The sequence below is a fragment of the Falco peregrinus genome, chromosome 6, assembly GCF_023634155.1.
Source record: "Falco peregrinus isolate bFalPer1 chromosome 6, bFalPer1.pri, whole genome shotgun sequence".
Taxonomy (NCBI): Eukaryota; Metazoa; Chordata; class Aves; order Falconiformes; family Falconidae; genus Falco; species Falco peregrinus.
The window spans coordinates 72,894,701-72,908,210 of NC_073726.1; the positions used below are offsets into that span (position 1 = coordinate 72,894,701).

Sequence of the window (13,510 nt, forward strand, 5' to 3'; positions counted from 1 at the left end):
TTACAGTGTCTGTAAGTACATAATAGCTTCTTGTGATGAAAAAAATGGTAATTCCTTATAAAATATTATTGTGCTTTGTTCGTAGTCAAGAGAATAAGGCATGCTCACCATTGCTTTTTATAACACTAGATCTTTTTTTCATTTGATCTTCTGGCACACCATAAATTTCTATCTGCACTAAGGGGTCAGCTTTGTTAGTCTTCGACAGGTTACTGGGTGGTAACTGATGACCACTGATGAGCTGGAAAATTAAAGTTATAATGCATTGAAATAACTGTAAGAATGAACTTTACATAGTAGCCATAGTAACAAAAACTGTTCCAGAGAAAACTAATATAAGAAGCCTATACCAGCCATAAACTCTTACAAAAATACATATTAAACACAATGAAATTAAGAAGATGGTTCTTACCATTTGATTTAATTCTTGGCTAATTTCATAGAATCATAGAATGGTTTGGTTGGAAAGGAACGTTAAAGATCATTTAGTCCAACCCCCCTGCAATAAGCAGGGACATCTTCAACTAGATTGGGTTGCTTAGAGCCCCATCCAACCTGATCTTCAATGTTTCCATGGATGAGGCATCTACCACCTCTCTGGTCAGCCTGTTTCACCGCCCTCATCATAAAAAAGCAATAATAATCTGATATCATGCTTCAAAATATAATTTTCACATTTTAAGTTTTTATTCGATAACACCATTAAAATTATATTTGGTTATGATGAAAAATAATACTGGTGGAGAAATCAGTCTCATGATTTTTGCATTTTCTGACATGAAGCTCATGAATTCCTATTAAAGCTGTGTCTAGTGGACTAGCGCTAACACCCACAGTGATGTCAGCATTGTGTTACAGGGTATGTAGCAAACTCTCTCACCTCTGTGCCTTCTCTTTCACAGTAATACATAAAAACTATGCTTTTAGTAGGATCCCTGATGTTTTTCTCCTTAATTTAGTTAGCTATGCGGAAATTTTGCCTCAGACTCCCCTGTAATCTGGCACCCAGCCTAAGAAAGGATTTATGAAAGCCACAGCTTTGTCTGCTTTCTATCTATATTTCAGGACACCTAGGAGATAATAACCATCTGTTCAGTGATATGCTTTTTAGAAATCAATATATGGAATGTATCTAGAGCAATATACAACCCTGAAAATGTAGGTGAAAGATATGGCTGTTATAATCCAGATCTCAGGACTGAGCAAAAATCATTATGTTCTTACTCCCCGGTCAACCACAAAAACAAACAAACAAAAAAATCAAACCCCACAAATTCCACCCTTTGCTTAGATATTTACTGTAACACCTCACTCCAAGAAAAGTTCTAGTCTGAAACAGCAGAACAGTCAGTGGCTTAGCAAACCTTGATGCTGTCCCCTTTCTTTCTAGAAAATAGCTACTGCCTTCACTGGAAAGCTTTGCAAGACACAAACACTGATGGACGGCCCACTTAGAACCAGGAAAGGTTCTTTGACATGCCCTAAATGTCATGACAAAAATTCAGCTACATTGGCCAAGTCTTGCTTCCCGCTCTTAACGCATTGATAGAGCCAGTGGAAGTCTCTCACAGGACAGGAAAAGAGTGAGCTCTTTCCAGCACACTATAACCCCAATCCATAAATCCAATCAATTTTTAAGACCCAAAGTGAAGCAGACATACAGAGAGGGTAGTGTATAACGTGGTAGGCTCAGAAGTTTCCTTATGAGGTACCTTGAGTATTTATATTTCTGCTTCAAAGACTATCTGCTTTTTGTTGATGGGAATTACGGCACATGAGGTTAAGAAGGATATTGAACTCAGTAAAACTGGGCCCTGTGTGATTTTGTGTTCACTTATATTCTTCTTTTCATTCATTCATTCATTCATTCATTCACAGTCAGTCTGAGAGATTTGACCCCTAGATGTTTTATATCTTTGCCCTCTGTTAAGTAATTTCTCCATTCATCGTTAGTAACTCTTCTTTAGCAGAAACTGTTTTCCCTTTGACTCCTGCTCCTGACACTTCTGATCTTCAGCCACCACTCCTGTTTTTTCTGCTGATTCAATGAATGAGACACTCTGTGCCCTACAGTCCCTCAGCTGGTGGGATGTCATTGCTTCTTTGTATCCTGCACTACCCAGCCTGTCTCAGTCTATGTCCTCAGTCTAAAAAGCTGCCTTTCTCTTTTCCAACTTTTTCCAGACTCAGACATTTCCTTCCCTTTGTCAATATTTTTTCCTGTCTCCTGCATTACAGCTGGGGATTTTTCCTCATCTTAATTAATTCCAGCTTTATACAAATAAGGACTAAAATACTTGATGTATATGCATGGGTGCTTGAAATCATCCAGTAATGTCTCTGCATAATTGGAATGCTCACTGTTAGGACTCTAAAAATGTTCTTGATTAGGTACATGCATTATTTAAGTATTTTATAATTGTTATTATCTAATGTTTTATCTCCACTATTTAATTCTCTGAAAGAAACAAAATAGCAATTACATACTGATTTTATGCTTATTAAATAACATTTATGCAAGTAGTATACTTTTTAAACAGAAATAGCACTTTTTCATTGGGAAAAGATCGTTTTCTAACTAGTGAACAATTATAAAACATCTACTTGACCTCAAAAGAAGGATTTTGCTAACCCATTATTTTTAAATGGCATGTATTTCTAATATTTTTAAAAATTAAATCAGATTTTAATTTGGGGAAGTGGACAGAATTCAATGGCTTATTGATTCATCCCTCTTTTACACTTATTTATATAATTTTAGCCTGAGAAATAGTCTTCTACGTATGTGTAGAAAGATAACGAAGCTTAAAAGAAGTATAAAGCTTGTTATCTTACCTTTAAACATTTCTATTTGTCAATTACCATTATAGCACATGTAGTATTACTAATACTTAAAGAAAATAACACCAAAAGTGCACATTCAGTTTCTAAGTTTTCAGAGTTCAGTCCCCACAACCGTAACTGACAAGTCCCTTCATCACTGTGTTTGTGACACAGTGCAAGTTGCATTTCTTTACGCAATACTGTGAAAAATCATGTACTTTTACAAACTTGCATAACTTCTGAACATCTATATATTTTTAGCAAACAGAAGTGAATTACAGATGGGAAACCATCCAAGCAGCAGTAGATACTACATGAGAGTTTTAAAATGTTGTTAAAAACCAATATTCAACTTCTCAACAACCAGGAATGAAGTAAACATGAGGAACCAATAAGAGTTAACAAATAGGTCTCAACTACATAACATCTATTTTCACATTTTATGCGACAGACCAACAATTAACTAAGCTTACCGTTATTGACAGAGACATTGGTTTGCTGTATCTTCCCACATTGTGTGGAGTAAATGTTGAATTGTGATTTCTCAAGAATTCTGGTTTCAGAATATAGCCACAACCACCATTGTCTAGGAATTTTCCATTTTGCAATTCCATTTGTACTCCTGGTGTCTGGAAGTTTAAGGCCACTGTAAAATTAAGTAAATGTTGGGTTTAGTGATTGGAGCTGATACCATATTATAAAACAGCTGACAGTAATAGTAAAAACAAAAGTAAATGAGATTAAAATATGTGTATCTTTTAAGTCACATGTAAGATCCTGTTATTTCTCTTAAATTTAGCAGTATTCAATAACGAATGATTCATGCACAAAAGAAGTGCACTATTTAGGACTGCACCATGTTTTAAGGACTACCCTATAGATCTTTTTTACACTGTCATGTGTTGTGTGCTTTCCCTTTTCTTTTAAATTAGATCTCACAGAATATGAAATGAGAGATCTTTTTTCTCCATAAGAACTAAATTCACGTATTAGTTTCTCTACAGTGGCAAGACCCTGCACGCTGAGCCTGCTGTCAAAGTTCTGATGCAGAAGGCAAGAGCATCGTATTGTAACTAACCTTGGTTATGGTGCAGAATTTGTCACAAAAGCATGTCACCCAGAAGATCAAGAAGCTTTAGTTTAGAGTTAGAATATTCAGTGCAAATACATATAAGTTTATAGAAGTAGAATTTTAAAACTCTTCTTAAATTTATGTGAGCAAGCTCTTTTCAAGCTTAATCCTCCAGTACTGGTGTTTATTGATAGTATACACCTGACAGATTTTCCTTTCCTTGGCAGCTCAAAATATTTTTGGTTTGCTGCAGCAGCAATAATAAAATAACACACTTCTCATCAACAGGATATTGTAATTCATGAGATAAAGCCAACATTGCAATAGACTTCTTTAATGAAATTTTCCCCTGCTCTGGTACGTTGGAGCTTCCTGTCACATTCAAAATAGAAAATGCACAAGTCAAATCAGTGAAGTGGTAACATGACATGTGTTAAATAGGAAACGATAAAAAGTCATTTACTTAATGGCTTGGTAGGAAAAAAATGAAGACTTTAAGCAGCACAACTGACTCTTCATAATAACTCAAGAAGAGGACCTTATTACACATTTTTATCAGATAATATGAATGTATTGAATGAACATTTGGAAGAATTCATAAATCCTTATCTCATGTGAAAATGCAAGAAATTTGGGTCTGTTTCACTGAAAAAAAAATTTGTTTCTTCACTGCTTTGATGATCCTTCTAAAAAAATCCTGTAGTAAATGACACATAGGAACAGATCTGTAGAGTGAAGCAGCTGGTACTATGGACCTAATGTTTGCACTATGTATGTTTTCAGTGAGGTTACTTCAGAAGAGCACTAGCCTGGTCCCATGCCCTCAATACCAATTAGCGGCTGGAATACATCAAGTGCTCCCAGAGTGCATCCTCTATTTCATCTGAAAGGAATCCCATCTGTGCTAGATAACATTGGTCTGCAACAGGAACCAACGTGCAGTAAGTAGGAACAATTGGGAAACTTGCCTAAAAATCACCCAAACCAAGAAAAAAATACCACCACCAAAACACAACATGCACTCCTGATTTGAACGAAATGTTAATGTAGATGCAGGCATAGATTCTGTGTCAGTATGCAAAGGAACTTTAAGCTTATTTTACCTTTGACAACAGAAACTAAACTTCAGAATGTTCATATTGCCCATTGCACATCACTGCCTTTTTGAAAGAGGGTAAGTATACTCTTGGTATAGTTTTGCAAGTGGTTCACAAATTGGTTTTTATGACTCAACAAATCACCCAGAAACAGACCGAAACATGGTGTTATATGACCCTTGTTGTATTTTAACACATTGACTCAAGCAGTGCAATGAATGCTACAAAACTGCAACCCTGAGGCCCCTTGAAGCCCAGGTCCTGGCATGATCTACAGATACCCCAAGATCTCTCAGTCCATAGGTAATTACTAGGCCATAGTTTCAGAATATGTGTTTTAGAAAGAGTAACTGGATACAGCAAATCAGTCACAGCTTCAAACAGCAGCTTCCACGTGATGAAACTAATTACGTGATTGTACGTAATGAGACTGTTGCTAAATTTGCTGAGCTTTATAGGCTACTAAGCAGGAAAATCTGATTTAACAACAGAAACAAGCAAAGGAGAATACTTCACATTTCATCTTATTAAGAAAATTACTTTTGCAACACAAGTGAAGGGCAATGTTATTATTGGTTGATATCTTCAAACATCAATACTATATTTTTACCTAATTTACTTTTACCTTAGAATAAGTTAAAAACACACTGAACAGTAGTTTTAATTTACCTACTGATTTCCCAGTATTGCAAGTTGTAACCCAATTAAGGTAAATTAATGTTAAATTTTGTATTATATTCTCTGAGATGCATACCTCTGCTACAACTGTTTGCAAGGTTCATAACTGCCTGGGGCCTCCTAGGAGAATGCTTTATGGTGTACTGTCGATGCACAGTTTTTCTTTTTAATCAGACGCAGTTATAACCCTTACACTTCTTGAGAAATGGTAAAGTTCATAAATTAAAACCTATGTTTTCCATTGTCTAGCAGTGTGGTCTTAGCAATATCTTTCTGCAAGGAAGACTGAATTTCTATCCAATGTTTCATTTTAGTTTTGCTGAATTCAAGGACAGAACTTGCCAATAACATGCTTTGTACTGTTGTTTTATGAAACAGTAGAAAATTAATGCATGTACAAGGAGAGCTTTAAACTGCTGGTTTCTTTTGGAAAGAAGCCCAGATACGTTTACTATGAAACCATCTGAACAGTACATAATTTTAACGTATGGTTTTCATGGAAAAGTATAGACACCTGAAATTTAGCACTATGTAAGTTAAACTTTCTCCTCAGTCCTTCCATTAAGCACCAAAATCTTTTTAATATTGACATCAAAATCAAAACAGCAGAGCAAAACATGGGCTTAAAGGACAATGTAAGAAAAATAATTCCTCAGTGTGATTCCTGCATCTGAAATGGATTTAGCCTTTCTGGAACCATGAGGCCAAATCTCCTTCAGATCAGAGTATTTAACACTCAAGTCCTCTTGCAAAGTACCAATGCTGCCATGGCTGTCCCTGTTGGCCCCAGACATAAATAACTTCATATAGCAAATGTGAGTTAGGAAAAAGCCTAGCTCCAAAAGGGTGAAACAATCCATAAATGCCCAGAGGAATACAAAGGTCATATTTCATCCCTATATCACAAGCAGTTAACTGAAGTCAGTCCCACAACTCATTGCAGAACTAACCACAATCTAAGTATTCAAATACAGCACCTTCCATAAGCATGACCATTCAAGACATGAATGATTTTTAGATTGAAAGCAAAAGCTTTTGAAAACCAAAGTGAGTATTGGGGTTCTTAGATCTCTAAATGACTATGGTTTGAAGGCAGTTGAGGAAAACTGCATGTATTTTGTCTGTGATACTGCTTCTCAATTAATGTACCTATTGGGACTTTTAAATTGTCATTATTTTTTACTCTTTCCTTCCTGGCTCTATTAGCTGTATTACAACCCTAAGGTTTAATATATTCTCTGCATTTAAAAGGAAAGATTTTAATGGATTAGTACACATTTGTCACCAATTTTCCCTAAAATGAGTTACTTAATTGTATTTTTTGCCATTTAAAATCCATCTCAAAATGTCTGGATTTTATGCAATCTCCAAAAATATCATATGCAAAAAAGCACTCCGTGCCAGTGTTCCCATCTCCATGATTTACTTCACTTCATTTGAGTCTAAAGAGATATAATAAATCACACTTCCAACTCTTTCATCAGTCTTGTTGCCACCCTCTCAGCTCTTTCCAGTTGTCTATATTCTTAAATGGGCCACTCACAATGAACGCAATGCATCTTCTGTGCCTTAGATATCCAAAATTTGGATTGAATTTCACACAGGCTGGGAAATACTATGAAAATAGGACCATATCTTAATGATCTGGCACATTTTATCGTCTACGACATGATCTATGTTATTAGACTTGAAGACACTGCTTTCATTCCACATGAGCACTCCTAGCTGGGTATTGACCATCTATCCTTTCTCCTCATATGCAGGTCACACCTGCACACAATCCATCACTGCCCAAATTTACAGAAACATTTTCAGACATCCTTACATGACTGGGTAGTCCACATTACTTTTTTCAAAGGGATGTAGGTCGCTTTTAAAAAAAAATCACTCACAGCCTGAATAAAGGGCATGCTAACTGAGTATGAGGTGACTCAAAATATGGATGAAAGAGGAGGCTATTCAGTCATCAGATTACACTGAAACCAACTAAAGACATCTGAAGGAAGGATAAACTGTAACATGATGACGAATTGTCACCTGTTACATATACCAGGAAGCAAGCATTCATTTAACAGCTCTATCACCAGGTGGTCAGAACTCATAACCAGGAAAAATGGTGGAACAAAGTGGCTCTTAAATACCTTTTCTATTCAGATCTGAGAAACTAGAAAGACTTCCAGCATAATTAAGACTCTCTGCCAAATTACAGGAGCCTCCTGGGCAGTTCTGAGCCTGAACTAATGCTGTTCTGGTCCTGTCCTGTTATGTCAAGCTGATCCCCACTGCCATCTCTGGGTGCTTGTTAGTTCAGGCTTGTGGAATACTGTCCAAGGTCAGTCTCTTAGATGTCCTCAGCATCCTCTTTGCCTTGGGCTTTGTGAGTTTTATAAAAGCTTTAGCCCTCTTGCCAAGCCAGTGAATAGGTGAGATCCCACCCAAATTTTATGAAAAAAGACTTACGTTTACTAGAAAGAAAAAGTATAGAGTGATTGGTTCCCTGACAACACACAGCAGACTTAACTGGCTAGTTCAAATTTTGGCTTACAAACTGTCTCTCGTCTCTTTTTCTGACCAAAAAATTTTGTCAAACTGTATGTATTTTTTTTTATTCCTTACCAAACAAAATGGTCTTTAGCTATTCAGACTCCAGATTTTATTAAGCTTAATTATAATTTTTGGGTTTTCTTATCACTGATGCATTTTGAAATGGATGCTCTTACTCTGCAGAAACTTAATTTATGAATGACGTACAACATGAGGTATTCTGCTGTAGTAAGAGAGAGCTGTGAGAACTGAGTAACATGCACAACTGACACATCATGCTCAGTATGTGCAGTCAGTCTGTCCCGGTTGTCTTTGGGCCAATTCAATACTGTTGTTCTAAAGACACTGTCATCAGAAATGTTAAGAATTCAGTCATTATAATGGTCATAATTGCTAACATTGTTCCTACTTAATTACAAGTAGGTCTACCAGAAAAAAAGATACTAGGTGATTGAATGTCATTCATTGTCCAAATATATCTGCAACTGGTTTTATATAGGGATCCTCTCTTGAGGAGTTCTCTTGGGAAAAGTACCTAAAGCCTTTCTGGTAATCTATCAAATCTAAAATCTCAATTTATTTTTGTTATTTCATTAATGTATCCGTCTGAAAGTTACACTTCAGCGTAAGTCTGGGCATCTTTTGGTTATGATTTCACTTATTTCACTTCTGAAAGATACTTTTCAAAAAAACCACTTTATAATTAGTTTGCCTCATGCTTCTTGGCAGAAGTGTGTATTTTATCAGCTTCCCCTTCCTTAGTACGAGTCTTTAACACAGGGTTTAAAACAAGGTCAGCAAGGAGTTCAGAGACAATTTTGTCCCTGCAGTTTTTTCTGCCTTTTTTTAAATATGACTAGATTTCAAATAAATTATTTAGTATTCCATTAGTTGTCTGCAGTTGTGGATTTAATGAAGACAGCTGGAAAAATTAATGATAAAATGAAATTTCTGTGTTTCTTTTCTTTTAAGTGAAATTCCAGTATCTATTACACCAACCAAAAAAAACCTGCCTAAAAAGAAGCTGGCTCCAGAGTAGCCCAAGAGCTTTGTCATAAACCTGGCAGTTAGAGAAGTTCTTGCAAAAGAAACATGAAACCTTTATTCAAAACACCTCCCAGCCCTTGGAGCCAGTCCAAAGGAAAGGCGAACGTATTTAGGTAGCTTCATGTATCAGAGTGATATTGTCCCACCTAACTTGTAAATGTCTACACATGAGTTAGCTGCCCCACTACAGCTAGTGAGGATCTAATCAGTGAAGTTTATGGGGCAAAATAACCAAAAAATGTGTTCTTACTTTAAGTATGAATTTAATCATACCCCTGGAGTCTAGAATTCTAAAGTCCCATTAGGCTAGGGACTTATGGGAGCAAAGAGTAAGAGGTGAAGCAATGCTTTTTTTGGGTTCCATAAACCATGATGAATATGTGGCTTATTACAGCTGTAGATTTTTGTCCACCTCATGGCTATTAATAAACACATTTCTTTGTTTGGCATCTTAGTGTTATCTTTCCACAATACATTATTCAACAGTATTTAGTAAGATTCATGTCAGTTGTGCAAGACCTAGTTTTAACTTCCTAAAGATGATTTTTTGGACTGTTAAAACAATATTAGTAAGACAGTAATAATATAGGTATTAATTCCACACCTCTTCTGCAGCTGACCCATGACGTTTAGTCCTGTCCTTGAAAACTCAACAAGAGGAAGTGGCCACCCAAGAGATACTTCCCTGTGCCTTCTTGTTGCATTCTTCCAGGGCACTCCTTGCCTTGGAAGCTAGTAGGAAAACTTTCCTGTCTTTCTTGTAGCACATTCTCCATGAGTCAGTTGTGGGATAAGGCCACAGCAAGCCCAAAGAAAGAATGAGCTCTAGACTGGAAAGATAGCTGTATGGAACAGACTGGGTGTGTTCTGGCCATGAGGGGTATGACATGTCAGACTTCCCCTGCTTTTGAGCAGAAGAGGTGTTTTAGTTTGGGACAAAATATGGAGCCTGTTTTGGAAAGACAGCTGAAACTGTTCAATGACTGGAGACTAACAATTAGGCTTTCAGATGCAGAATGAACAAAAGAGAAATGCTGTGATGTTTCTGTCTTTTCCATGACATAGGCAGCATTTGGAGGTAAGCCATCTGCATGGTTTTAAGGATCACAATGATAGTTTAACAGTTCTCAGTATTTAACTGCAGTAACATATACTACAAAGAGTTTGGAGGTATTCTAATAACCTACTTGAACACAAAAATAAAAACATTAAAGCATGTCACTTCACAATTTTCACTAGAAATCCAAGCAATAACAATTCAAAGCTATAATGTAATGAATATTGTCAGTTTGTTTCAGATGTTTAACAGTAAATTAGCTGTTGAAAAAAACATGTTATAGAAAATGCTTACTTTACACTTCTGCTGTGATAAAAAAAAATCCAGTAAAAATAACCAAGAGTAAAAACTACCATGCTGAAAACCTAATTAACACTGTAAGAAGTATTCCACCATCTTTTAAGTTTGTTTTCCCTTAAATTTAATTTAATTATTTATTACATTTCTTTACTAAATTTGACACTCCATCACATATTCTAAAATGTATAGTGTTCAGTAAGATCATCAGAGTATCTGAACTTCCCATAATCAAACATAATTGGTTAATTTAGGTAAAAAATAATCGGTCCTGTTGTCTCCAGTTTTGTTTTTTATCCAGCAAGAAAGAAAAATAAAGTTTTACAGAAAACATACAACCAAAATTTCAAAAGTAAATTAATGATCCTCTGCCATCTTTTTCTTTATGAGGCTTTCCAAAGTCAGTCTCTTTTAAGTTTTCACTCACTTTGAACACAAGCAAGGTCAGACTTGATCATTTTAAGTTGCACAGGTGAGGCATACCAAGATCTAAAAAAGCAGATTTCTTTTCCCTAGGTAGCTTCAGAGGTTTAACTTAGAACTAGTTAAAGAGCTCTTTATCACTCATCTTTTTATGCGTTTTTAAATCATATTATTGCACACAGGATTTAGCCACAAAGTTTCCAAGCTGCATTTCGATGTTGCAGGCCAAAACAAAACCTATGATAAGAAAAAAATCCATCATACATGTAGCGGAATCTTCAGAGTAGCACATAAATTTTCATGAGTGCTCCAGAAAACATATGCTCTACATAGCCTCTTCTAAAACTAAATTCTGTACCTGCCATACCATGGCTTTCTCATATAACTTAAGACATGTTTTGGTCATTCCCATAGGTTCTTTTGATACATGAATAATATTTGCTACTGCATGCAAAGGATGTATTCAAAAGGACATTTAAGTCTTTCCACTTTTATTTTTACTGAGGTCTTCTTTTGGTTTGTTTTGGGGGTTTTTTTGCTCTGTTTTTCTCAGTCAATATAATATAACTGATAGCGGTTTATGTAAATAACTGTTCTGAAATTTCTTTCCCGCATAAATCTTTACATTCCATTTTATTTACTAAATAAAAAGGAGATAGGGGTATGCCAAACGAGCTCTTTCCAGTGCCACACTGCAGTTGTATGCAGGAGGCATGCTAATTTTCCCAGACTATGAAAAGTATTTTTCTCCATAAGACCTCTTTGTTCATAAAACCTATCCTGTTCTTATGAGTCTCAGTTTTCAGAGAATGAACACTGAGTGCACAGTGATATCCAAAAGTGATTTTGTGGAAACCCTGAATTTTTACTATGGTTTTTAACTTGCCTTCCTCTGGAAATTAGGTTTATACAATTACGTAATTCTCTTCCTCAGCACCAACAAATATTGGGCCTGTTGGACCATTTCATCCTGCTTTCACTGAGTGCGAGGCTGCTCCAAGTTACCATGTTCCAATCAATTTAGAGAAAATTGCTGGCAAGGTACAGAAGAAAGCACTGTTTTGGGCCTTTGGAAGTGAAGGAATAACAGAACTCTCACCATTTACATAATGCGGAGGACTGACAGGGAATATTATATGTAGGTTTGAAAAAAACCTAATATATTTTATTTTCCCAGCCAGAACAGTTACAGATGTTAGAGAAACTTAAAGGTAAGTGAGAAGGGTAAGCTAGCAGGTGTGGGGAGGGTGAAGGAGCTGAGGAGGGGGAATAGGTGACATAAGAGAAACCTGAGAGTCACATGAACAGTTTTAGGAAAGTGGTAGAGGGATCTGGAGGGATTACATCTGTGCATGGGATGCAGAGTACAATGGCAGAGACACAGGGAGAGTATGTGGACTATACCGTCACAGGACAGACACAAAAATTAAAAAAATCTTTGTTAAATCAGTGGAAGGACATCAGCAGAAGATTCACTGAGTGGAGCTTTGGGAGGTGCATTGTGAAGCACAGTTATATTTCTGCCAAACAGTTATCTAAAACAGATCAGGGAATCAAGAATAGTTCTGACATGGTTTGGAAATAATGTATGTGGAGATTTGCTTATAATCCAACTATTCCCATGAGAAAAATGTTTCTGCAAATGAAGATGCAAATGATGTGACCAAGAGGGCAGATCTAACCACTTCCTGCATATTTTTAATTCTTCAAGGAAGGGGCCCAAAGCCCCCGTACAACAAACATCGTATGCTTTGTACACTAATGTTTAGAATTATTTTCAATAAAGTAGACTGAGTCAACAGTGAAAGTAGTTATTTTCAAAGACTTCAGTCTTGTTTGAGATCTAACAAACGGATACCCTTTACAGAGATCAGTGTGGAAATTTACCGGCTAGAAAGAGAACTGGTAAACTGCAGTCAGATAAGCCTGAGAAAATAATTCAATCTTAAATTTAGGACCTCTGGCCAGCACTTACTCTAAGCATAAATCAAATTTGCTAGTTTTTAATAGCAATGAGAATAGTACATAGAGAGTGCACCATCCCAGGTAAATAATCCAGCAACAGCATGACATCAGGCCTAGTGAGGATCAACCACAAGGACAGAATATAATCAAACCAATTTCAAATAGTATGGTAACAGTGAGATACTTCCAGCAACAGCCTAGCCCAATTCCAAGTACGTACTATAAATAAACATTTATAATGACGCAGACACAAACAACTAATCTACTAACTAGTAATTTTTCTACTCCTACTGTAGTTGTAAAACTATACCTCCATACAACAGTCAGGATGAGAAGCAGAATTTGTGACAATGAGAGAATTATGGGGGGACTGAGTAAATCTCAGTTCTTTCATGGAAGAGCCAGCAATGAGTGGCCAAATTCACACAATCTCCCTAGTCCTTGTTTCCCACATTACCTCAACATGTGGCATTGACAGCATGGCATAGCTCAGGGTGGGGGCAGCAA

At 36.3% G+C, this 13,510-nt stretch overlaps 1 protein-coding gene across 1 annotated transcript in view; it reads right to left on the reverse strand.

The window, feature by feature from the left end:
- Nucleotides 1–13,510, reverse strand: part of PLCZ1 (phospholipase C zeta 1) — a 48,356-nt gene that overhangs the window by 5,010 nt on the left and 29,836 nt on the right. The window contains exons 10-11 of the mRNA XM_005230638.1: nucleotides 3,297–3,469; nucleotides 109–241 (exon numbers count right to left, since the gene is read on the reverse strand). Of these exons, the coding sequence (XP_005230695.1) occupies nucleotides 109–241; nucleotides 3,297–3,469 (306 nt within the window). The remainder of the gene's footprint in view (nucleotides 1–108; nucleotides 242–3,296; nucleotides 3,470–13,510) is intronic.